Genomic DNA, 25,584 nt, shown 5'->3' on the forward strand with positions numbered 1-25,584 from the left:
TGGGGATGTAAATTGTGTGTCTGGGTGTGAGTGCATGGCAAGCTTTTGGCTTAGGTCTTTCTCTGGGTCGGGGCAGGGACGTGCCCAGCTTGCCTGCCTGGCCGACAGGGTGTTTGTGGAGCGGGGTGGCTCCTTGGATTCTGGGCAGAGGTGCAGTGGGAGGTCTTGGAAAGAGATCGCAGAAGAGCCCTGACCTCCCCACCGGCTCCTTCCATTTCCCCACCTTCTCGGGGCCAAGACTGTCTCCAGTCCTGCCTGTCTCCCTCTGCCAACAAGCCCAGGGTCCCCATGAACATAACAATGCCAGAAAACATAGGAATGTGTCATTTATTTCACATTTGTCAAGCAGAAGAAAACCAACTTCAATATCTTCAGTGAAGTGACAGCTACACTGTGTCCCAACCTCTTTGGGGATCAGGATACAGCCCCTCTCCCTCTCTCACCCCCTCCAGTTTAACTTGGGATTCCAAAATGGAACTCAATTCTTTCTGCAAACACTCGAAATCCAAAAACACCAGCAGGGGGCACCGTTCCTCCAGATGAGCCTGGATGCTGGTTCTGCAGCTGCAACCAGGTCAGGTGAAGGGCCTGGGGGGCCCCTGGGGCCCACGGCCACAGCCCTGGGCAGGCCTCCCGCTCGCAACTTGGCACCCGTCATTCCAGTGCTGGGGGACTGGGGAGCTAACCTTCCCCACTCTGCGTGGAGCATCTGCACCCCTATTTTGAAAAGGACTGTCAAACCCAACAAACAACACAGGGACTAGCTAACCTGCTGGCAGGACTGACCCAAACTCAGCTCTCTGATGGCTGATGCAGAATTCCTCAGCGCTTTCCTCTCCCCAGGCTCGTTCTCCCTGGGGAGTGAGCGAGAGGCAGAGAGAGTGCGCATGCGCTCAGCGGCAGACATGCTCCAGCACACACTGGGGGGTCGGGGAGGAATCCGAGGACAAGAAGTAGGGATGCGCCAGAGCCGCCTTGGCTGAGATTCTCCTGCTGGGGTCATACTGCAGGAGTTTCTGGGAAGGAAGGAGGAGGGGTAAAGAGGTTGGGCCTGGGTGCTGTCAGACTGGGGAGCAATTCCCCTCCCAGAACCACAGGAAGCCACTTGCCTCCCAGCTCGGGAGCCAGTCCTGGACACTCCCAGAATCTGGGGACAAAGGGTTAGTTCTACTCCAGCCCTGAGTCAGTTGCCTTCAGGCAACTGAAGCCCAATCATTCCTTGAGAACAGGCCTCTCCTGTGTCCAGCCCCAAACCTGAGGTTAGCGCATACTTAAGGTGGAGCAGGAATACAAAGCGCAGAGGGAGAGGGACCCTAGCGTCTCTAAACCTAGTGTCATGGGGAAGCCAGGACGGAGGGCTAGGGCCTGGCCAGGAAGCCCATGTCCTACTGGCACCAGGTCGGTAGATAATATGCACAGACTTCTGGAGAGCGGGACACGTGACCTGAAGATGAACATCCTGACCTGCCTTCCTCTGACTCCACCGAGGAAAGACAGAAAAGTAGCTGAGGCCAGGGCCAGCGGCCTGTGCCTGCACCAGCTTTGGGGGCTGAGGCAAGAGGATTGCGAGTCCAAGACTCTGTCTCAACATAGATAAAAGGGCTGGTGATGTAACTCAGTGGTAGAATGTTTGCCTGGCAAGCATGAGGCCCTGGTTTGATCCCCAGCACTGAAAAAAGGAAAGTGGCTTGGAGGCTTTGTGGTCAGCAGGGATGGCTCTGGCTTAGGCGTCTGGGCACTCTGGTCAGCCCAAGGGTCAAGGTGGTGCCACAAGAATGATAAGTGAGGGCAGTGGCAGGGGCCTGGGCGGCAGGGAACAGACTTCTGAATAGCCCTGTGTGAAGGCCAGCTACAGGGAAGGCACTGCAGGGAGTACCAGGGCAGCAGGAGGTGGCCCTGCCTGGGCTCGCACGCACCTGACACTGGCCGTGAAGTCCACAGGCAGTGATCTGAAGCACAAGGCAGGCTGCAGTGTGGCTCAGTGTCGGGTGCCCGCCTAGCCTGAGCGAGCCCTGGGTTCAATCCCCAGGACCCCAAAACAAAAACAAAACACACAAAACAACTAGGAGGGCAGGCGAGTGCCTGAACATAAAAACAAAGCTCAACTAGAGGAGAGAAGTTTCAAAAGGGAAGGTGAACCTTGGACTTATCACATAGAGGCTTCCAGGTTGGACAATCAACACAACCTGGGACAATCCAGGTGTGTACAAGGGTCAGGAAGAAGACCAGCTTGGACTCAGAAAGAGGGTTGCTGGGCACGGTAGCACACACTTATAATCCCAGTTACTCAGGAGGCTGAGGCAGGAGAACCCTAAGTTTGAGGTCAGCCTCAGCAACTTAGCGAGACTCTTTCTCAAAATAAAAAATAGAAAGGACTGACTGGGAATGTAGCTCAGTGGTAAAGTGTCCCTGGGTTCAATCCTCAGTACCCCCATCCCCCAAAAAGGAAAGAATGAGGGTTACCCCAGCTACTTGGAGGCTGAGGCAGAAGGACTACAAGTTTGAGGCCAGCCTCTATAACTTAGCAAGGCCCTATCCCCAAAAAAGGGCTGGGAATGCATTTCAGTGGCAGAGCGCTTGCCTACCATGTGTGCAAGTCCCTAGTTTCAATTCCTAGTAACACACACACACACACACACACACACACACAAAAGACGAGGGTTATATAAGAGGCTGTCTAACAAAAGGGACAGTCTGCTTAAAGCAGATGCTGAAGCCAGGAGGCTTTTCTTGCCCGCCAGTACTTACTGTGAGCAGATCCTTGCCCTCGGGCTCCAGATTAGGCACAATCTCCTCCAGCCCCTTCCTGGTCCACTTGGGGAAGCTGCCCTTATAGTCAGGCAGCTGGGTGACTCCTGGCCATGTGGCTTCACTGGGTGTCCCCAGGGTGCGAAAGATACGAAATAGTTGGTCAATTTCAGAGTCACCAGGAAACAGTGCTTTACGAGTCACCTGGAAAAGGGAAGAAAAGGGGGGTGTATGTTCAACAAAGTGTTCCAACACCAGAGAAGTGGCCAGAACGAGGGAGGAGCCTTCAGGATATCATTCCCAGGAATGTACTATGAATTCCAGCCTTTTCTGGAATGAAGATGGGTTCCTGGCCCTATAGCCAGTCCTAGCCACCCCTCAGTCCACCGATAACAGAAGTATCAGTGAGCCCGCCACCACCCCATAGGACACTGCCTGCGACTCCCTGGGACCAGGCTCGTCCTCTCTCTACCATCTCTGCAAAGATGCAACCGATGCTCCAGACATCCACAGCCGTGGAATAGAACCTGCTGCCCAAGAGGATCTCGGGGGCACGATACCACAGTGTCACCACCTGGGGAGTCAAGAAGGAAGTTGCGTATTTCAGGGTGTCTGAGTGCATGGTGCCACCCTTCGGCTGTCCTTCTCTGCCCCTGCCCCTCACGACCTCGTGGGTGTAGGTGCGCAGGGGCACCCCGAAGGCCCGAGCCAATCCAAAGTCAGCCAGCTTGATGGCTCCAAACTCGTTGATGAGCAGATTCTGGGGCTTCAGGTCTCGGTGGATGACCCGATGAGAGTGGCAGAAATTCACTCCCTGCAGGAGCTGGAAGAGGTAGCTCTGCAGAAAGGAGCAGAAGCCAGCTGAGCCTAGGTGGCTGGTGCTGGGTGGGGGAGGGGGACGGTGGCCCCGGCCCTCGGTCCTTCCCTCGGCACCTTAACTAAGTGCAGGGGGAGCTCTGGGGCTGGCGTGGAGTCCATGTACTTCTTTAGGTCCTGGCTAAGGAACTCAAACACCAGGTACAGCTTCTTCTCCCTGTGCACCACGTCCAGCAGCCTGGCGGGGAAGGGAAGTCAGGACGCCATCTTACCGGGCCTGCCTTCCCCGGCTCCTTCCCCAGCTCACCTGACAATGTTGGGGTGCTTCAGTTCTTTGAGCAGAGAGATCTCCCTGATGGCAGTGCTGGGAACCCCCTCAGTTTCCCTGCAGGAAAGGAGGGCACAGCCAGTGGGTATGAGCAGCAAGCCAGAGGGTCCACGCCTGTGGTCCCCACTCCTGTCCCCAAGATGGGCACCTGCATGCCTCAAGCTTCACAGAGCAGGGCCAGGGCGAAGGCTGACCAGAGGTCAGGGAGCCGGGACGAGGACAAGGGCTGTACCACTGTGGCAGTGTGACTGGGCCACACTGGAAAGGGGGTTGAGTGTGACCCCCTGAAATGAGGGAACGGAAGGGGAGCTTCCAGGCTGCGGGCTGCTGCGGCGCGGGGCAGGGGTCCCCACCGCCCCAGCACTCACAAATCCAGCCTGATCTTCTTGAGTGCCACCAGCTGCCCAGTCTCCCTGTTCTTGGCCTTATAAACCACCCCATAGGTGCCCTCTCCGATCTTCTCCACCTTCTGGAACATGTCCATGTCCGCGAAGCTGCCCTGGAAACACACATCCGGCATTCGCACCCTGCGCAGCGCCCAGGCTGCCCGACTCAGCCTCCATGCGACCCCCTGCCCAGCCCCCGCCCGGGGCCCTGCCCCTCCTGCACACTGCCCAGCCTGCCTGGGAACCTGGTTCAGGGATGGGGCTGGTTGCCCCTCGCCCAGCCCAGCCCAGCCCAGCCTCAGACCTCGTGCCCAGCGCCTGGCTACGGAATGCACAAGGGTCCAAACTTCTTCTGCCTAAGCCCCCGCGTCAGCCCAGCCAAGCCCAGGTTCCTGGGGCACAAGACTGCCCAAAAGGGCATCCAGGGGTGGGGGACAGTGGGAGGCGGAGGTCATAGTTTAGGAAGGGCTTCTGAAGCCACAGTCCTGCTCTAGGCCACACGGTCAGGGGCCAGGGCCTAGGCTAGGCCTGTCTGGCAGTGTTCAGCCTCCTCTGAGGGCAAAACCTTGGCAAGGATGGCCCCTGTGAGTCCTGGGCCCTTCACCTGGCCCCTGGGTCCCCAGCACCAGCCCCGCAAACTCCCAGCCCAGAATTCACCAGAAGCTCTGAGTGGTTGCAGCCTCACTGCCAAGAGGGTTGCCTGCTCCGCGGCTCCCCCTCCTGGTCCCTTCCGGCGCTACACCACACGCACACTGCCAAGTCAGGCCCACAGGGCCTTTATTCAGAAGGATCTTCTGGAACCCTCTGTGACCCACACAAGGCACGGCCCCAGGGCTCTGGAGCTCCACTGCCTGTAGCCTCCTGGAGGGTGGGGGTGTCAGGCCTTGGCACCTGCTCTTAGGCTCTCGTTCCTGGGACAGTCCCAAAGTTGAGGAGGCTGGATTAACCACCCTGCCCTCTATTCTCTGGCTCCAGTCAGAAGCTGTCCTTCAGGCGCCTATACTTCTGCAGTGGCTCTGGCAGCTCATGGTTTGGCCTCAGGAGTAGGTGGGGGGCTACTGGGGGCCCCCGCTTCCTCTTGGCTGCCTCTCTCTCGCTGGTACAGCCGTTGCTCCTGGATGGCTCGTTCTAACAAAGGCAGATTCATCCCTTCCACACAGGTCAGCACGCGGGCCTTCACCACGGAACCGACATCTGGAAGACACCAAGGCACCAGCCATGACAAGGATACTCCCTATGGATGCTTCTGGCTATTTCCACGTGCTGGGTCCTGAGTTTTGACAGCCAGAAACGGAGACTAGATGGGCAGAGCATGAAACGCAGGCCGTTTGTCCTCGAGATTCAGAACTGTGGGTCTGCCATGCACCTGCCTGGAACTCGGCCAGCATCCTGAATATTCCACTTTTGGGAAGGTGGGCTCAGGAAGGTGAACCCCCAGCTTCCCACCTTTGCCACGTAATTCTTTGGCCTCCTTTGTTTCCCGGTGCCCAGGGTCAAGGACGGGTCCTATTACCATCCTAGCTCTCCTGCTTCCCAAGGGAAGGGCCTCCTTGGCAGCTGGCAATTGGAAACTGGGCAAAGAGAAACTCATATTTACTTTTTGCTTTCTTCTGAAGTGCTGGGGATTCGAACACGAGCCTGTGCACACGCTCTGCAAGAGCTCTACAGGGTGAGCTATTCGCCCACTTGAGAAACTCATATTTAGTAAGTACAAGGGACTGAGTTCCAGGTGAGTTTGTACTTAGAGGACCAATCACCTCATCCAGAGCGAGGGACTTGGGGGGCTCCTAACAGTTGCAGTGGTGACCTGATACATAATATCAGTATTCAGGTGACATCAAACAGGAAGGACATTTGGGTTTACACTAAGATGGCCATCTATTTTCAGGTGGGCCCAATAGCTCACACCTGTAATCCCAGAGACTTGGGAGGCTAAGATAGGAGGATCACAAGTTGGAGGCCAGCCTCAGCAACTTAGTGAGACCTTCAGCAATTTAGTGAGATTGCCTCAAAATAAAAAATAAAAAGCGTTGGAGATATAGCTCAATGGTAAAGAGCCCCTGCATTCAACCCCCCAGTACCAAGAAAACAAAAACAACTCCTCTCCCCACCATAAAGAGAAACAAAAACAAAACTTGTGTTCTCTCAGGTCTTTGGACACTTCAGTAAATACATTCGATGTTCTGGGACATTATCCTGTCTTCTTTTGCTGCACAGAGGCTCTCTGATTATTAAAGGCTAGCCTACTCTTCTTTCCAGCCCAGGCCAGATATCCCTTTAACACTGCCTAGGAGAGAATTCAGTGTCAGCTGCCTGGGTTCCAGCTGTCCACCCCGGCTACACTGGAAGAGGGGCCCGGGAGGTTGGCTGGGTGTCGTCAGCTTCCATTAGCCCAGTGCTGGGATGCAAAAATGGCACAGCCTAGTGGGGGCGTGGGTGCAGGGTCTCAGTGGTAGAGCACTTGCCTGTGGCCCTGGGTTCATCTCCCAGCACCACGGCACAGACACAGGAGCAGGTGCGGTGCGTGACAATATCTGAATCTACTAAGGGGTGTAGGTTACTGATTCTCACCACCCAGGACTCTTCTGTCTGCTAGTTATCCTGATCAATCAAACAGCATTCGTTGCTTATTTCCTCTTCTTCTTCTTTTTTTTTTGGGTGGTACTGGGGATTGAACCCAGGGACACTCCTACCCCTTGCTACATCCCCAGGACTTTTTATTTTATTTATTTATTTTTCTAAATTTTGAGTCAGGGTCTCACTTAAGTTGCTGAGGCTGGTTTCAGACGTGATCTTCCCGCCTCAGCCCCCAGAGTTGCTGGGATTACTGGTGCAGGCCCCGGTGTCCGGCCTGACTAATCTTCACTAGACCATGAGAGCATGGCTCTCTCGGGACACACACAGCCCTGAAGATGTTCAGCACAACCTGGGCGGAACAAGAACAAAAGCAGAGCACTTTAGTTCAGAGTTGGAATGGCTAAGATTCTCAACATAAGGGCTCAGGGTATTTTCAGTGGCTTGCCTAGTTTGTGTTAAGGCCCTGGGCTCCATCTCATCACTGAAAACCAAAACAGGGCTGGGGATATCGCTCAGTAGGGTAAAGTGGCCCTGGGTTCAATCCCCAGCACTGGGGGAAAAAAAAAAAAAACTCAAAAGAGGATCCTATATCAAATATTTCCATACTTCCTGTGTGAAGATTTTCTCAGGAATCTGCCTAAATTTCACAGAATTCTCCTTAGCATATGCCTGGCAGCTATTTCCTCCCTGTAGTCAGGGGAAACCCAGACTTCTGGATTTACATTGCAAAATATGTTGCTTCTCCTGTGAATAAAAAGACTTGCAGGGTGTGGTGGTCAAGCCTGTAATCCCAGTGACCCAGGAGGCTGAGGCAAGAGGATCTCAGGTTTGAGGCCAGTCTCGGCCATTTAGTGATCCCTGTCTCAAAATTAAATGACTGGCTGCATGTAGCTCAGTGTAAAAGCGCCTCTGGGCTCAATCCCCAGTATCACTAAAAAAAAAAAAAAAAAAAAAAAAAAAAAAGCATTAACTAAGGAAGTGAACTTTAGACAAACTAGGAAAGCAGTCATCCATCTGCAAAAGGCCCGAGTGCACAGAAGGAAGAGAAGGTGCTTGAGGGCCTCTGCAGTGTGGGAGGAGGGAAGGGAGTCTGACTCACAGATGGAGAAATGATCCCACAGGGGAATCTCCCCTCGCAAAGATAAAGAACCGAGAACAAAGAAGGGGCTGGGTCACACAAAACGCAGGGGGCCTGAGATGTGGAGGAGAGGAGGAGTCACTGAGGGGGCGAGTCTGAAGGGAGGAAGGCCAGGGCCAGGTGCCAAGGTACAATGAGATGCCTTTTTGTTTTAAATTGAATGATTTTTGCTCGGGGTTCAATCCCCAGTACAAGAAAAAAAAAAGTCTAAGGATCTTAATTGACTTTGGGGTGGACCCTGGACCTGGCCTGGGGGTACCCTAGGAAGGAGGAGCCCCTCTTCTGCTGGGCCTGGAGGGAGGGGGCACTGGTGGGTGGGTGTGATTTGAGGAGGGGCTGCTGCCTGCAGCCTTGGCCTCAGCTGGGGTATCAGCCGGGAGGAACCTTGCCAGGAGGGATGGGAAGGGAGGGGTGGCTGGGGAGGAGGCCGACCAGGACACCCGGAGGGACTTCCAGGCAGTGTGGAGGGGCCCAGAGAGAGAAGAGGCACCAAGCCGGGATGCTCGGATCCACGAGGTCGCGACCTCTCTGCACTCAGTCAGTGGGACCCCCAGGGCAGGTGGATCTGATGGCAGGAAACCTCTGCCAGAAAAGCGCTGGACAGGGCTGGGGCTGGGGCTCAGGGACAGAGCGCTGCCCAGCAGGTGAGAGGCGCTGGGTTCCCTCCTCAGCACTGCAGTAAATAAATCAAACAAAGGTCCATCAACCACTAAAATATATATATTTTATATTTTTAAAAAGTGGCTGCCAGCTGAGGGGAGGGGGTGAGAGCACCCCAGGAGTCCCAAGTCCAGGGCCCCGAGGGTGAAGAACAAAGGTGTGGGAGTGAGCGAAAGGGCAGGAAGTCACTGCGGGCCAAGTTTCAGTGGCAGCGGCCGAGCCACCTGGAAAGACCAGGTCCACCGTGCTGGGCGTGGGCGGCGGACCTGGAGCAGAGGTGAAGGGTGGCGTGAGAGCGAAGCGGGTGGCGGTGCCAGACCGGAGGAGCCTGCAGGAGCCCGGGCGCACCTCTGGGCTCCGTGGGGTGTGTCGTGGGAGCCTGCACAGGCCCCGCGGGGAGGGCTCGGCCCGGGGGAAAGCCAGCTTCAGCGAGGCCGCAGCACAACTGGGGTGCTGGGAAAGGGGGTGAAAACCCGCCCCAGGACACACAGGAAGGTTTCCCAGCGCAGGAACAGGCGGCTCAGGGAAGAAGACGGGACGTGGGGGCGGGGCTGGGAGAGGCGCTGGGTTGAGCCTCAGCACCCTGTACGGATAAATAAAGAAAATCAATAATAATAATGATAATAGAGAACAGAGTGGGATTGCGCGGAGATCTCCAGGGTGCACCTGGCTGGGAGGGACGGCCCTAGAGCTTTATAGAGCTTTGTAGGATCACAGGATCACTATGGTTGATGGCAACTGTGTATTTCAAGCACAGCTGGAACCGAGGACTGAGACTACCCCACCCTGAAGAAAGGAGAAGGGTTTGAGGTGAGAAATATCACTACGCATTCAGACCTATCATGAAACGTCACACATTATACTCATAAATACACAGAGTTTACCACGTATCAATTAAAGATCCTTAAGACAAGAAGCTGGGTGTGGGTGCTGCGCACCTGTGATCCCAGCTTCTCAGGAAGCTGAGGCAGGAGAATGGCAAGTTCAAGGCCAGCCTTGTCAAGACAGCAAGGCCCCTGGCTCAAAATAAAAATTAAGAAGGGCTGGGGATGTCACTGAGTGGTAGAGCACCCCTGGGTTCAAGTCCCCGAACTGCCAAAAAAGGAGCAACCTCCAGGCGGGAGAAAGATGTGTCCCAGCTCCTCCCCCTGGACAGGAAGCCCCTCGCCCCTGGACAGTGCCACAGACACTGTCAGAGGCCAGGATTTATCACACGGCATGCATTCACCTTTCCAGCCTCAGCTAGCTCTAGCAGACCATCAGGAAGGCGGTTTTCAGTGGCCTCTCCTTTGTCCTCAGATCAGTGAACCTGTACACATGGCAGGATCCGTGTCTGATTGACCTTTGTCTCCCCACAGGACTTTGGACCTGGCCCGTGGAGGTCTACAGCACTCACAGGGTGCCTGCTCTGCCCAGGCCAGAGGTCAGGGCTCAGGGCCCCCGCTCAGTCCGCACGCGGCCCCTCCCGCCTCATCCTTTCTTTAATGAATTCCGGGAGCCAGCTGTGAGCCATGTGCATGCGTTACCTAGAAAATCAAGGGGAAAATGTGGTATATGGGAAACTCTCTCAAACAGGCTGTGGGGCAAGTAATGAGAAGCCGTCAACAGGCCAGGGCCACCTAAGGCCGCTTCATAAGGTTCAGGTTTGGGGGATTTTTGTTTTTGTTTTTGTTTTGCAAGAATGCAAGAATATGGAGCTGGGGAGACAGCTCAGTTGGTAGAGTGCTTGCCTTGCAAGCACAAGGCCCTGGGTTCAATACCCAGCACCGCAAAAAAAAAAAAAAAAAAAAAAAAAAAAGCAAGAATAAGAATATTTCATACTTCAGGTGTGGTATTGTGTGACTTGATGCTTCACTGATCCATGTCTTGTAATGCTGGATTGATTGGGCTTGCTCCTTCATTACAACATACAACACATCAATCTTTTACCTAATGGTTTTAGCAGCCAGCAATGAGTTTTTACCTAGATTTATTATTTCATCAGGGCTCTTAAAAAGGAAACATGGCCAGACATGGTGGCACATTGTAATCCCAGCTACTTGGGAGGCTGAGGCAGGAGGATCAAAAGTTCAAAGGCCAGCCTCAGCAACTTAGGGAGCCCTTGTCTAAATAAATGTAAAAGGGCCTGGGATGCAGCTCAGTGGTAAAGCACCCCTGGATTCAATCCCCAGTACTGAAAAAACAATAATAATTAAAAATAAAATAAACATGGCTGTTGAACACAGTGGCACACCCCTGTAATCCCAATGACTCAGGAGGTTGAGGCACGAGTTTCAGGCCAGCCTGGGCAATTTACCACAACCCTGTCTCAAATAAAAAATAAAAAGGACTGGGATAAGCCATGTGCAGTGGTGCACCCCTGAAATCCCAGTGGTTTGGGAGGCTGAGGCAGGAGGACAGTGAGTTCAAAGTCAGCTTTAGCAACTTAGTGAGGCCCTAAGCAACTCAGTGGGACCCTGTCTCTAAATAAAATAAAAAAAGGGCTGGGGGTGTGGCTCAGTAGTTGAGTGCCCCTGGGTTCAATGACCAGTGCTGCAATAAAATAAAAACAAAGTAAAAATAAATTTAAAAAGAGGGCTGGGGGTGACACTCAGTGGCAGAGTGTACTTAGCATGCAAGAGGCCCTCGGTTTGATCCCCAGCACCGCATGCGAATAATAATAAATAAATAAATACAGGTGGTTTTATATATTAAAGAGTCCCCCCTCCCATTTTTACTTCCACAACTAACCCCAACTCTTTGCTCCAAACCCTGCCCACCTCCTGGCCTGCCCGGCCTGCCCTCCCATCGTGTTTCAACCCGGCCTCTATTTGCAATTGGGCCTTAAGGCTGCAGACATGGGCAGGCGCTGGGGACCAGAGAGCTCCCAGGATTGATGGCAGGAGTGGGAGTGTGGGGGAGAGCCTGTGGGAGCTGGGTTGTGTTTAAGGTGGAAATCATTTATGCAAAGGCTCTCTCTGCTCACCTTCCCTCCCTCTTCCCACAACTCTCCTAAATCAAATTATGAGGCCAGGAAGCCTGTGAGTTCAAAGGCTTAAGCCTGGATAAAGATTAACTTTTATTAAGTCGAATATAATTAAAGTAAGTACCATTTAATTACTTTTTTCCCTGATATTTCATCCAGAGTTAAAACACTATTATGACTTTTAGAAAGTATAAATCAAGAAAATAAATACTTGTATTTTTTTAAACCATGGATTCTACTTTAGGAAACTGCATTGAAGAAAAACTCAAAAAAGACAAAAGATTAGCTGGTTGTGGTGACATATCCTGTAATCTCAGCTACTCAGGAGGCTGAGGCAGGAGGATTGCCAAGTTCAAGGCCAGCCTAAACAACTGACCCAGACCCTGTCTCAAAGTAAAATAAAAAGGGCTGGGGATGTAGCTCAGTGGTAGAGTGCCCCTGAGTTCAATCCCCAGTACAAAACAACAGCACCCACAAAACCCTTAAAGATTGGTGCAGAAGGATGTTATCTGCAGCATTCTTTCTTCTTTTTCCTTTTTTCTTCTTTCCCTCTCTCTCACACTGACTTCCTAGTTGATTATTACATCCCAGCGGCTTGGGAGGCTGAGGCAGGAGGATTGCAAGTTCAAAGCCAGCCTCAGCAACTTAGCAGGGCCCTAAGCAATTCAGCGAGACCCTCTGTCTAAATAAAATACAAAACAGGGCTGGGGATGTGGCTCATTAGTTAAATGCCCCTGGGTTCAATTCCTGGTATTAAAAAAAAAAAAAAAAAATTAGTGGTTTCTGTCTTCTCTTTCTCACTTCCCCACAGTCCCTCTCTTTGACTTGGGACCACATGGCAGGTCCACTCTGAGTCCTATCATATCTGTCTCCCAAGAGTCCTTGACCTGTGGACTGCTCTGGAAGGAATGTTGACCCAGTGAGGCTGATTTCTAATTCCTGACTCACCAGAGACTCCCCCACTCAGAACCTAGAGTGCAACGGAGCCGAGGCCGCCGCTTACCCTCCTCACGCTGGAGCTCCCCAAGGACCACGTACAAGGAGCCCACCTGGGCCTGGAACGGCTCCACCAACTTGGTACAGACAAGAACCTGGTGCTGATCAGATCCGTGCCGGGCCCTGAGGGTCACCCGGGACTGGGTCACGTCATAGAGGCACAACCTGGAGAGCAGAGGAAGCGAGATCGTTTCTATCCATAGGTGAAACCAGCCACAGAACTCAAAAGGTTTGAGGAGGCCAATAAATCTGTGGAAATCCATGGCCACCCTCAATCCTTCCAAGAAAAACAGAGAAATGACAAATGAGAACAAATGCTTCAGTCTCTGTTATAAAGCAGGAGATGACTGTCTTTTCATTTTCTTCCTCTTGTTTTAAATTTTCTTAATCGTATCTTGTGATGAGCACAATCATTTCATCTTGTTGGCATCCCATGTATTCACTTTTTTTTCTTTTATGGTTTTTGCTTTCTGAGCTCTTAGCTGAGATCTCTACCCATCACTAGGGCATTGTGAAGGTGTTCTTGGTTATTTCTGGACATTTCGTAAGTTTTAGCTTGTATTTCCGTGATATAGTGCAAATATTATTCTTTTGTATGTTGTGAGGTAGGGATCAAGTTGTTTTTCTTCCTTAAAAATATCCAGTAATTCCAGCACCATCTATTGAAACAACTCTCTTTTTCCACTAAATTAAAACTGATAACTATCAAAAACCATTAAAGAGGGCTGGGGAGATAGCTCAGCTGGTAGAGTGCTTGCCTTGCAAGCACAAGGCCCTGAGTTCGATCCCCAGTACCATAAAAAAACAAAAACAAACAAAAAAAAAACATTAAAGAAAAGGCTAAATAAACTATTGCACAGTCATGTTCACCAAATGACAGGATATGTTCTGAGAAGTGAGTCGCTAGGCAATTTGTGCAAGCATCATAGGGCATGCTTACACAACCAGGTGGCTGCCTACCACTATGTCCCGTAGCCTCGTGCTCCTGGCTACACACCTGCACCAGGTTACTGTGCTGAATATGTAGGCAACTGTCACTCAATAGTAAGTATTTGTGGACCTAAACATATTTAGACATGGAAAAGGTGCAGTAAAAATATGAAGTGATCATAATTTTCTGGTTCCATTACTCCAATATAATCTTGTGGGGGTTGCTGTTCTGGGGACTGAACCCAGGGGGGCTCTACCATTGAGCTATATGCCCAGCCTTCTTGTTTCTTTCTGTTTTTAGAGGCAGGGTCTTGCTAAGTGGTTGTAGCTGGCCTTAGACTTCTGATCCTCCTGCTTCAGCCTCCTAAGTAGCTGTGATTATAGGCAGGCACCACTGCACCCAGCTCCATTATAATCTTATGGGACCCGTCATAAAATCTGCTGATGAGGGCTGGGGTTGTGGCTCAGTGGTAGAGCACTTGCCTAGCATGTATGAGGCATGGGGTTCGATTCTCAGCACCGCATATAAAGAAAATAAAGGTCCACTGACAACTAAAAAAATATTTTAAAAAATCTGTGTTGACTCATATGTTATGCCATACAAGATGGTATATTTAGACAGTGAAATAAATGAACCTATTAAAAATGTAATGATGTAGATGTATACATGTGGCAAGGAAGTAGGTCCAGCACTTGCAGGTATGTTAGTAAATAAACGGTACAAATAGGAATACAATAAGACCTTGTCTAGGCTAAAATATGTCCTCAGATGTGTACACATATATCCCAAGATGGTCCAAAATGATTTGCATTTCCTGGGATTCACATCTTCATGCAGTGGCCTAACATGCTGAATAGGGCTGCTCTGCGTAACCAGAAGGATCCTGCAGGAATGATCGAGAGTGACTTCTGACTCTATGCCATAAAATACATAGTGGCTTCCACCTTGCTCTGTCTCTTGGGTCACTCGTTCTGGGATAGACAGCTGTTATAAGGAACCTCATGCAGACCTATAGAGAAAGTCACATTGTTGGGGGCTGAGTCTTCCTGCCAAGAGCCAGCAACAATTTGATAGCCATGTGTAAGAGTCACCCTGGAAGCAGATTCTCCAGTCCACCAAGGGACAAATGGCAACCATGCCAACATCTGGGCTGCAACCTCAAGAGAGACCTGAGCCAGATCCGCCCAGTTAAGCCACCCTTGAACTTCTGACTCATACTAACTGTGAGATAAGAAACGTCTGTTGTCATTTGGGGGCAGTTACTAGGGATTTAACCCAGGGGTGCTTTACCACTGAGCTACACCCTCAGCCTTTAATTTTTTTTTTTTTTTTTTTAATTTCAAAACAGGATTTCCATAAGTTGCTTAGGGCCTCACTAAATTGCTGAGGCTAGCCTTGAACTTGGGATCCCCTGGCTTCCGCATCCCAAGCCACTGGGATTACAGGCGTGTGCCATCATGCCCTGCTAAGGCACTATATTTGACAGTGATTTGTTATACTGAATATGTAACCAACCGAGTATACATGTATATACATATATTGCCACCCAGATATATGTATATCCATAAATATGAACATGAAAAAGTGTATAAAGATAATCACAAAATATTAGCAGTAGTTGGCTGGGCAATGGGATTATAAGTGATTTTGCTTTCTTTACTCTTTTGTGAACTGTCCATATTTTTTACAATGAATACATATTCATTTTCAGCATTTTTTATAGATAAAATGATATAAAACTACTGTAACTGCTTTATTTTCAGGGGGAAGACATTAAACATTCCCCCTCCCACCATGTAAAAAGACTACCTTTCTCACCTGCCAAATGTTCTCAGGGTGCCCCCGTCAGGAACCTGGCCAGCACTGACCTCCCAGGGGAAGTAATAGATCCCAGGTTTGGGCAGCATTGTTGGTTTCTGTAACCAAATGGGATGGATTTTTGAAGACTCCTGATAAAGCAAGCAGAGCACAAGACAGACCCACAGATGCACAAGACGAGCAACAACATCTGGAAGACTAGTTCTAGTGGGGAAAGAGACACACTTAAAAACAGTTTGGGCACACGCCTGTAATCCTAACAACTTGAGAGGCTGAAGCAGCAGGATTGTGGGTTCAAAGTCAGCCTCAGCAACTTAGTGAGACCCAGCCTCAAAATAAAAAAATAAAAAGGGCTAGGGAGGTAGCTCAGTGGTTAAATACCCTGCTTCATTTCCTGGTACCAAAAATTTTTTTTGCTAGGTTATGAATTCACATAAAACACACACACACACACACACACCATGTGGAGAGGTACTGCCTCCTACTCCAATCTCAATGCATCCCATTCCCTACCAATGCCAGAAAGCATGGGTCTGTAAAGAGCAGACGGTAAGTATTTCCAGCTTCACAGGCTAGAGGATTTTTTCCTTATGTTAGGTTTTCTTTCAAATATTAGAGAACTGGATAGGCCTGGTGACACGTACCTGTAATCCCAGCAATTTAGGAGGCTGAGGCAGGAGGATCACAAGATCAAGGCCAGCCTTAGCACTTAGCAAGACTCTTGTCTCAAAATAAGAACTAAAAAATTAAAAAATATAAAAGGGTTGGGGATGTAGCTCAGTGGTAGAGCATTCCTGGGTTCAATCCCCAGTACCACAAAATATAAAATAAATGTCAGAGAACTGGGGATTTAGGGATAATTAATTGTTCAATGACCAAAGAGTCCTGAAAGCAAGAGCCTTCAACTATTTCTGGATAGGACAAGCACACAGAGATAGGAATGAAGATAAACAATAATGAAATAAGCATAAAATCCCTGTAGAAAACAGATGACACAGTCTTAGCCCAGAAGTTAAATATAACCTCGATTCTTGCACAATTGGTGTTATTACCCTCTAACAAGGAGGTCACTGGACAGTGTTGCAAGTCAATGTGCAATGGACATTTTGAGAAGCTGCCAAGAATAGGCTTGGTTTGTGCAGCTCAGGAGCAACTGGCTGAGTCTCAGCTGACCCATCCCCCTAAAGGTGCATGTTGTGAATTGCTGTGGCCGTGGAGTATAACTGTCAGTCACTAGACATGAGACAGCCTCCTAACCGCCTCCAGCGTGACAGAAGCAAAAATTGAAAGAAAACAAAAAACAACTAAGGAGAGAAAAAAGAGAGCAGTGGTCCATTAGGGGTCATGGGGGACAATCCCCTTTGGCCTAGCAAAAAGCTGACACGTGATGGCTGTGGTGGCACACGCCTGTAATTCCACCCTGGGGGCACAGGGAGGAGGATCCTGGCCTGGGCAACTTAGTGAAAGCCTGTATCAAAATAAAAGCCAAAAATTAAAACAAAGAAAAAAAAGGGCTGGAGATAGAGCTCATGATGGAGACCTTCTGGGTTCAGTCGCCAGTTCTGCCAAAAAAAAAAAGAAAAAAGTGGGATAGGCAGGTAGCTCTGTGGTAAAATGCCCCTGGGTTCAAACTCCAGTACTGTTAAAAAAAAAGCTGAAACTTCAGAAGATTTTTTTAAGTAAGTTTGCCACCCTCAAGTACCATATATATTGTAAACTAAACATAAGTACACACAACATTTCACTATATTATATTTACATTTATTTAAAAACTCATCATACAGTAGGATCAACTCTTTGGGAACATATAGTTTTATAAGTTTTAATTCATCAATTTTTAAAAATTACAATTCTTTGTTAGCCTATATTGCACAATGAGTTTCAATGTAAAACTCAGGTTATATGACATGTTTTGAACTATGACCTCAAAGAGCAATACCTCAGGGTCTCCAGCCTGGAGATGGCTTGCAGTGTGGCCGTGAAGCTGCCAACGTCACAGCCCTAGTAAGTCCCCTTTCATACATCTTAAAAACATTTCATTTTAGCTGGGCACACCTGTAATCCCAGAGGCTCAGGAGGCTGAGGCAGGAGGATCGCAAGTTCCAATCCAGCCTCAGCAACCCAGGGAGGCCCGAAGTAACTCAGCAAGACCCTGTCTCAAAAAAAAAAAAAAAAAAAAAAAAAAAAAAAAAAAAGATAAAAAGATAAAAAGGGCTGGGATGTCGCTCAGTGGTTAAGCAGCCCTGGGTTCAATCCCTGGTACCAAAAAAAAAAAAAAAAAAAAAAAATCCATTTCATAGGGATTATTACAAATCTTAAAAATGTAATCTCAATTACTGTTATAGTAACCAAATAAAAGGGTTATTTTCCTGTGCCTTTATTTTAAACATTTTTTCAAAGACAGAGTTTAAAAAATTTTTTTTAGTTGTAGTTGCACACAATACCCTTGTTTATTTATTTACTTTTATGTGGTGCTGAGGATCAAACCCACTACCTCACAGTACTAGGCTAGTGCTCTACCACTGAGCCACAACCCCCACCCACACACATTTTTTTTTTTTTTTTTTGGTGGTGCTGGGGATTGAACCCAGGGCCCTGTGCTTTCGAGGCAGGCACTCTACTAACTGAGCTATCTCCCCAGCCCACCCACACAGTTTTTTAAAATATTTTTTTTAGTTGTAGATGGACACACTACCTTTATTTTATTTATTTATGTGGTGCTGAGGATTGAACCCGGTGCCCCAAACAGTCAAGGCAAGTGCCCTACCACTGAGTCACAACCCCAGGCCCCACGCAGAGTTTTATTTAGGAAAGTAGATGCATATTCAAAGAATAGGGGCGATCTTGAGAGAGGTCTTTGGGATAAAGTAAAGAATACACATTCAAGGGAGAAAGTGGGCTACCTGCAGAGGAAGAGGCAACCCTGTGCCTTTATTTATTTATTTTTATTTTGGGTATTTTCTTTTCTGTTTTGGAACTGGGGATCAAATCCAGGGCTTCGCAAATGCGAAGCAAGCACTTTGACACTGAGCTACATCCCAGGCCTATTTCTGGTACTGGGGATTCATCCCAGGCGTTTTACCACTGAGCTACAATCTCAGTCCCCCAGTCCTTCTTAATTTTTATTTTGAGACAGGGTCTCACTAAATTGCCCAGGCTGTCCTCCAATTTACGATCCTCCTGCCTCAGCCTCCCAAGTGGCTGGAATTACAAGTGTGCACCACCATGCCCAGCTGTGCCTTTAAAAATTTTGCAACTACTAGAATAAAGACAGATTTGGGGGCTAATCAGCAATGGATGCTAAAAATACTAGGAAAGTCTGATAAAAAATAGGTCTCCCTGGGGACTCCTTATTAATTACAAAGGGGAAAAGGATCCATTTCCTGGTGGAGAAACTCAGCAGATACGGCGATTGTGGACCTCCTAAGGAAGGCACATCACTTCTGTTGGTATTCCTGCCAAAATGTGTCACTTGAATGTAAGAAATGACAAGTCTGAGTTGGGAGACACTGTTGGAAACAAGCTTCTATAATCCAAAAACACCACAGTTACAGCAAAGGGTTCCAGTGAAAAGAGAGGAAAATAACAAGACAACTGTCATGGTCTGCAGCGTGTCCTCTCAAAAAGACCTGGTGGAGAAGGCTCAGGGCCTCAGAAGGTCCCTTCCAGTGAGACAAGGTCTTTGCAGAGGTCACCAAGTTAACACAAGGTCCTCAGGGCGGTTCTAACCCAGCAGGAGTGGTGTCCTTATAAAAAGGGACAATCTGGACATAGAGACAGACACAATACCAGAAGGCCAAGAGAAAACGAAGGCAGAGGGGGGAGTGATGTGAATACGGCCAAGGGATGCCAAGGACTGCCAGCAAGTCACCAGACACTGGGGCTGGGGAAGTAGCTCAGTGGTAAGGTGCTTGCCTGGCATGCATGAGACCCTGGGTTCAAATCCCAGCTCCACAACACACACATACACACACACACAAAGTCACCTCGCCAGGGGCTGGGGTGGGGGCTCAGTGGCAGAATGCTTGCCTAGCATGTGTGGAGCACTGGGTTCAATTCTCACCACCACATATAAATAAACAAATTAAATAAGGTCCATCAACAATAAAAAATATTTTTTACAAAATCCCATCACCAGAAGCCTTTTTTTTTCCTTTTTGCGGTATCAGGGATCAAACTCAGGGCCTTGTGCTTGCAAGGCAAACACTCTACCAGCTGAGCTATCTCCCCAGCCCACCAGAAGCCTTTTAAAGGCAAGTCCTGGAACAGATTCTCCCTCACAGCCTCAGAGGAACCCACTCTGGACAACTTGATCTGACTTTACCCACCAGAATTGAGACAATAACTTCTGCTGTTTAAGTCTCCCAGCCTGTAGCACTTTGCTATAACATTCCTAGGAAACCAACACCACAGAATATCATTTATGATGCTGGACTGGATCTTAGGCTGGAAGGGGAGAAAAAAAAAAAAACAAAAAACGTTGTAATGGTCATTACTGGACAATTGTAAAACCATTTCAAAGCATGCAAATTAGATAATAGTATTATATCGATGTTACATTATCTTGGGAATTGTTGTGTTGGTGACCTTGTTTTTAGGATATACACACTGGTTCTTATGAGTAAAGGATCAAGATTTTTATCCTGTTTTCTCAAATGGTTCAGAAAACAAAAAGCAAGTGGACAAGAGTTGACCCAGCAGCTATGGCAAAAAGTTAACTAGTAAATCTGGGTGAAAGGTATGTTGATTCTTCATTCTCCAATTCTTTATCGGTTTGAAAATATTTTGTAATAAAAAGACAAAGCTCACCAGATCCAGCTCTCCAGTTAAGCTACACCACTCGATGCTGAGTTCACTATCGTCATTACATCCAGAGTGGCGAAGGACGGAAATACCACAGTTTAAGGATGTCAAGTGGCTTTATTTTCCATTCTAGAATCAGGCACTGCTGCATTCCATGGCACAGAATAAGTGTTCTGAGCAGCAGAGGTGGCCTGAAAAAAGACAGAAGCCGAGAAGGGCTGGAAAAAAGAAACAAAGACCAGAAAGGATTGGTCATTTCAGAGTCACTTTTCTCCTAAGGCAGGGACAGGGAGACAGACCAAAAGAAAGGTAGTTGATAGGTTAACTTCAAGGTTACTTTTGGTAAGGATTAAAGGATTAAGGGAACCTGCAGATTCAGGCAGAGGGAATCTCAATGTCATGCTGTTGGCCTGTTTGGGAATGGCTGTTGACCTCATTCTCCTGATTTCAGATGTTCAGGTAACAAGTCAGTGTCCATGTGGTGGTGCAGACCTTTAGCATGGGTGATTCCATTTTAATATTTGGTCTGGCCTGTTGGGCCCCAGTGCAGGAGCCGAAATTGTGGCCAGCTCTAATTTTTCTTTAACAACGACAACTGACTTTCTAGAATATCAGGACTGGAAGAGTCTTCTGTTGAGCACCTTCTGTAGGACAGGGTCTTTGCACTGACACATTTTCTTTTCTTGTATTAATTTTGTTCTATTTTTTCCCTTTTTTTTTTTTAATTGTACACTGACCATTTATTTATTTTCTTCTTCTTTTTTTTTTCCTTCTTTTTTTGCAATACCAGAATTGAACCCAAGCGTCTCTGCTGCCACTGAGCTACATCCCCCACGTCTTTTTGTTTCAAGACAGGGTCTCGCTGAGTTGCCCACACTGGCCTCAAACTTTGATCCTTCTGCTAATCTCCCAAGTAACTGGAATTACACTGACCTATTTTCTGAATGTGAATAATCGTGGGTCACCAGAAATCTGGGGATAATTGCAATGTGAAAGAAAAACACTGATAAAATGAATAGCAAAACTGATCTAGGAGGAAATATAAATTGCACAGGGACTGGAATAGAAATTCATTTTAAAATTTTTTGTGGTCAGCCAGGCGCAGTGACACATGCCTGCAATCCCAGCGGCTTGGGAGGTTGAGGCAGGAGGAAGATCTAGAGTTCAAAGCCAGCCTCAGCAAAAATTGAAGCACTGAGCAACTCAATGAGATCCTGTCTCTAAATAAAAATGCACAAAACCTGGGCTGGGGGTATGACTCAGTGGTCAAGTGTCCCTGAGTTAAATACCTGGTACAAAAAAAAAAAAAAAAAAAAGCTACATCCCCAGTCCCTTTTTTTTTTTTAGTTGTCAGTGGGCCTTTATTATTATTTTTTTAATTTATATGTGGTGCTGACAATCGAACCCACAACCCAGTTCGTCATGCATGCGAGGCAAGCACTCTACCACGAACCACAACCCCAGGCCATCCCAAGTCCTTTTTATTTTTCAGTTTGAGACAGAGTCTCATTAAGTTGTAGAGGCTGGTCTCAAACTGAGGATCCTCCCACCTCAGTTTCCCAAATTGCTGGGATTACAGGTGCGTGCCTCCTGAGCCGCTGGGATTGTAGATCTGCCTCACCAGGCCCAGCAGTTCTCCGATTTTAAACACCACCTCGGATCCTGTCCCTCGCAGTCCCTGACGGTGTCACCGAGGTCCATTTGCTTAAACCTAGGATCATTCTAGATGTCTCCCTTTCTCTCATGTCCCCATTCAATCCAAGCCAGGTATTGAAGCTGCCCCCTTCCCTCTGTCTCCCTGGTCACCAGCCCCATCCAAGACTTTACCATCTTTATAACTGTTCTTTTTCTTTCTATTTTCATCCTGCTACATTCATTCTCTTCACGACAACCAGAGCAATGTTTTAAACTGGAAAAAAATGCTTTAGGGAGTTTTGTTTTGTTTTGTTTTTGTTTTTTGCCAAACCTCAAGTCTGAGAGTCTAACAAACCTCCAGATGTTAACCAATAATATACAGAAAGTTCAGGAACAGAGGAATATGTCAAAGACACCACAGAGAGTGGAAAAATACAGATTGTGGGACATTTCACAGGCAAAAGGATCTAGTTTCTTCAAAAAATAAATTGAAGGGGAAAAAAAAAGATGTACAGGTTACGATTCATACCCACCCACTGCAACTTGTGGACTCTGTGTGGACCCAGATTTGAACAAAGTGACTGTCCATTTTTTTTTTTTTTTTTTTTTTTTTTTGCGGTACTGGGAATCGAACTCAGGGCCTTGTGCTTGCGAGGCAAGCACTCTCTCTACCAGCTGAGCTATCTCCCCAGCCCTGTCCCTCATCTTTTAATGGAGGAAATTTGTTTATTGATTGGGTCTGTGATGACATTAAGGAACTTTAGTTAAGATTTCCAAATGTGATAACTGTATTGAAATAAAAATAGTTTAAACATAACATACTGACTCTATTTATGGATAACCTCCAGAACTTGCATAAAATTAATGTTGTGATGACTGGTTGGAGGTGGAACCTGGGTACAGAGGCCATGCAGAATTCACTGTGGTATTCCTCCTACTTTACATGTTTAGAAATGTCAATCAGATCACATGACTCCCTGTTGAAAATCTATGAAAGGTGTCCAGTGATAATGACTAGAATTGACAGCTTTTACCTTGGCCCACTATTAATACCATGGGGGGGGTCCTCTCCTGCCTGCCTTTCTGCCCTCTTTGCCTTCCCCTTCCTCGGCACACCTCAGGGCCTGGACCTGCACCTTCCGGGAGATGAGATCAGGTTTTCCAAGATCTTCCCAGAGCTGGTTCCTTTCTTTCAGCTCTCAGTTCAAACACCTCTTCCTCAGTGAGGCCTCCTCTGTCCACCTCCTCTACCCATCACCTGGATCTATTTCATTTTTAGTTTACTAAACAACTGGATTTCAAACAGCATAGTTTTTTGTTTGTTTGGCTTTTTTTGCAGTGCTGGGGATCAAACCCAGGACCGTGTGCCTGGGAGGCAGGCACTCTACCAACGGAGCTATAGCCCTAGCTCAGTTTTTTGTTTTTTTGTGTGTTTAAACGCCACCCACTAGACTGCACGCAGCTCCAGGAGGGGGATTCCAAAGCTTCATTCCCTGATGGGTCCCCTGTGCCTCACACAGGACCTGGGACATTAGTAAATGTTCATGGAATGGGTGAAGAGGTTCGAGAGGAAAGCAAAAACCAAAAGCACCTGCCCCCACACTCAGCCTGGACACTGAGAACCAAAGCTACACCTTACTGCTTACAGGACTCTGCCCGAAATCTGCCTTCCTTACTGGAGCATCAACAGCCTGTCTGCCCAGAGATTCTTTCAATTCCCTTGACTTGCTGTCTCCAATAATTTTAGACTATGGTTCTTGCCCACTCAAAATCAAGACCCAGAACTGAAAGACCTGCCTTAAATCAATCTTTCAAGTCTCAATGAATCCTAGCCTTTCCATCCCCCGGAGGCACTGCCAAAGTCTTGCCAGGGAGCAGTGCTCCCCCTTTATCCAGCAAGAGATAAACTCAGCTTTAGCTTACCAACAGCTTGTTTTGGTTCTATTTGTAGTGCCACCAGTTTTTTTTTTTTTCTCTTAAGGGTTTTTGTTTGTTTGTTTGTTTGACTGGGATTGACCCCAGTGGCACTTTACCACTGAGTTACATCCCCAGCCTCTTTTATATTTTATTTTGAGGCAGGGCCTCACTAATTGCTGAGGTTGGCCTCTAAGTTGTGATCTTCCTGCCTCAGCCTTCGGCGTTGCCACCATAACCAGCAATGGAGTGCCAACTTTTTTTCTTTTTAGCGGTGCTGGGGATCGAACCCAGGGCCTTGTGCTTGCAAGGCAAGCACTCTACCAACTGAGCTATCTCCCCAGCCCCTGGAGTGCCAACTTTTGACAAAAGGAATAAAATCAACAATAACTTGAAGAAATAATGTTTAGTGAGGGAGGAGGGCATTAAAAACACCTTCCGTTAACAGTGCCTCGCCCAGGTATATTGGGTCCAAGACAAAAGGAACCATCAGCAATGATCTTATCGTTAATTTTTTGATATTTTGTTCATTGCGGGGGTTTTTTTCCTCCATTTTGATTTGTGGGCTGGGGATGTAGTTCAGTGGTAGAGCACTTGCCTAGCATGCTGGAGGTGCTGGGTTCCATTTCGCCAGCAAACACACACACACAAAATGCATTAAAATATTATTATTATTCATCTTGAGTATTAGCTTTTGAGCTTCCTTAAAAATTAGTATCCAAGGTGAATGACAGTACTGTATTACAAAAACATTATGTCAAAATTTACAAAAACAAATGAGAGAAATGTAAAGGCATTGTGTAGTGTGCTCCGTCTTTGTTATCAAGGCACGACCTCAAAAAGTAATTAAAACAAATGCAGAAATAATTTAAGTGTTTAACGTTGCCTTTTTTTTTTTTTTTTTTGGGCAATAAGAACTAAGAATGAAAAGCGGTTGCTTCTGAGGATGGGGAACTCGTGCTTTTTATTATGAATCCTTCTGTGATTTTTAGGCACGTGTGCAGTTGCCACTTTGTTGACGACGACGACAGCAGGGCAAACGAGAGAGTCTGGATCCCAAGACCTCTAAGAACCGTCCGTCAGTTTAGGGAAACAAGAACAGAAAGTCTGGCTCGGCGTGGTGGCGCAGGCCTGTAATCTCAGCGACCGGAGAGGCTGAGGCAGGAGGGTCACAAGTTACACACACACACACACACAGCCTGGCCTGGCCTCTAAGGCAGAGGTCTCAAGAGAAGCAGCCTCTCTCAAAAACAGGGGAACCTTGGCAGTCCCGCCCAGGCCCCCACAGCCCACGCGGGCTGCAAGCACGCCACTACTTTAACAGAAAACAAAGGTCCTGCTCCCCCAGTGACCTTTGTCCCCGTTCTTTTTTCTCCAATCTGGGAAGGTTCTGGGAAACCCTACGTCTTCCCACTACAATTCCGAAAAGGTCACCCACACCCTTTTCATCCACAGACCCTCGGGTCCCATTCTTCCACTTGTTTCCGGGGAGGGTTTAGCAAGAGGACCCGGAAGCGCGGGGCGGACGAGTCCCAGGGCGCAGGCGCAGTCTCCTGTCTTCTCGTTCCGCCCCCATCCAAATCCCCAGCCAACCTGTTCTGGGCGTCGCCGGGCCTCAGATTCCCTATTTCCGCTCGGCGCGATCACGTGACGCGAGAGAGGCGGGATACCGACCCCGCTTCGCTCCCCGCTTCCGCCCCGGGCAATCTCTCGGCCTTCTACCTGGGTCCTCTTGGCGAGGGGCTGCTCGCGGGCCTCGCCTGGTCGGGAGCAGGGGATTCGGCCGCTCTACGGGCGGTCCCGGCGCGGGCGCCGCCTTCTCCGAGCCGGCCTGGGCGGGGAGCGTCACGCGCAGAGGGGCGGCGGCGA

At 48.5% G+C, this 25,584-nt stretch overlaps 2 protein-coding genes across 7 annotated transcripts; both read right to left on the reverse strand.

The window, feature by feature from the left end:
* Positions 1–311: 311 nt before the first annotated feature.
* On the reverse strand, positions 312–5,063 carry CDK3 (cyclin dependent kinase 3). Of its 3 annotated transcripts, XM_079134212.1 has the most exons (8): positions 4,936–5,063; positions 4,041–4,386; positions 3,872–3,949; positions 3,682–3,802; positions 3,416–3,586; positions 3,221–3,322; positions 2,749–2,952; positions 312–1,016 (listed from the first exon to the last, which is right to left on the reverse strand). In XM_079134212.1, exons 2-8 carry the CDS (start codon positions 4,331–4,333, stop codon positions 894–896), a joined length of 1,092 nt encoding a protein of 363 aa, XP_078990338.1. In that variant the 5' UTR covers positions 4,334–4,386; positions 4,936–5,063; the 3' UTR covers positions 312–893. The 3 variants fall into 3 exon arrangements, with proteins under 3 accessions (XP_078990338.1, XP_078990340.1, XP_078990339.1); XM_079134214.1 differs by lacking the exon at positions 4,936–5,063 and having other exon boundaries at positions 4,261–4,472; XM_079134213.1 differs by lacking the exon at positions 4,936–5,063 and having other exon boundaries at positions 4,041–4,397.
* TEN1 (TEN1 subunit of CST complex) lies at positions 5,039–25,547 on the reverse strand. Of its 4 annotated transcripts, XM_079134216.1 has the most exons (5): positions 25,309–25,546; positions 20,173–20,357; positions 15,364–15,461; positions 12,622–12,779; positions 5,039–5,472 (listed from the first exon to the last, which is right to left on the reverse strand). In XM_079134216.1, the coding sequence occupies exons 3-5, from the start codon at positions 15,450–15,452 to the stop codon at positions 5,303–5,305; spliced, it is 417 nt and encodes a 138-aa protein (XP_078990342.1). In that variant the 5' UTR covers positions 15,453–15,461; positions 20,173–20,357; positions 25,309–25,546; the 3' UTR covers positions 5,039–5,302. The 4 variants fall into 4 exon arrangements, with proteins under 4 accessions (XP_078990342.1, XP_078990345.1, XP_078990344.1 ...); XM_079134219.1 differs by lacking the exon at positions 20,173–20,357 and having other exon boundaries at positions 25,309–25,547; XM_079134218.1 differs by lacking the exons at positions 20,173–20,357; positions 25,309–25,546 and adding an exon at positions 17,419–17,443.
* Between the last annotated feature and the right edge of the window lie 37 nt (positions 25,548–25,584).

This window comes from Sciurus vulgaris (assembly GCF_902686455.1).
Source record: "Sciurus vulgaris genome assembly, chromosome: 3".
Lineage (NCBI taxonomy): Eukaryota > Metazoa > Chordata > Mammalia > Rodentia > Sciuridae > Sciurus > Sciurus vulgaris.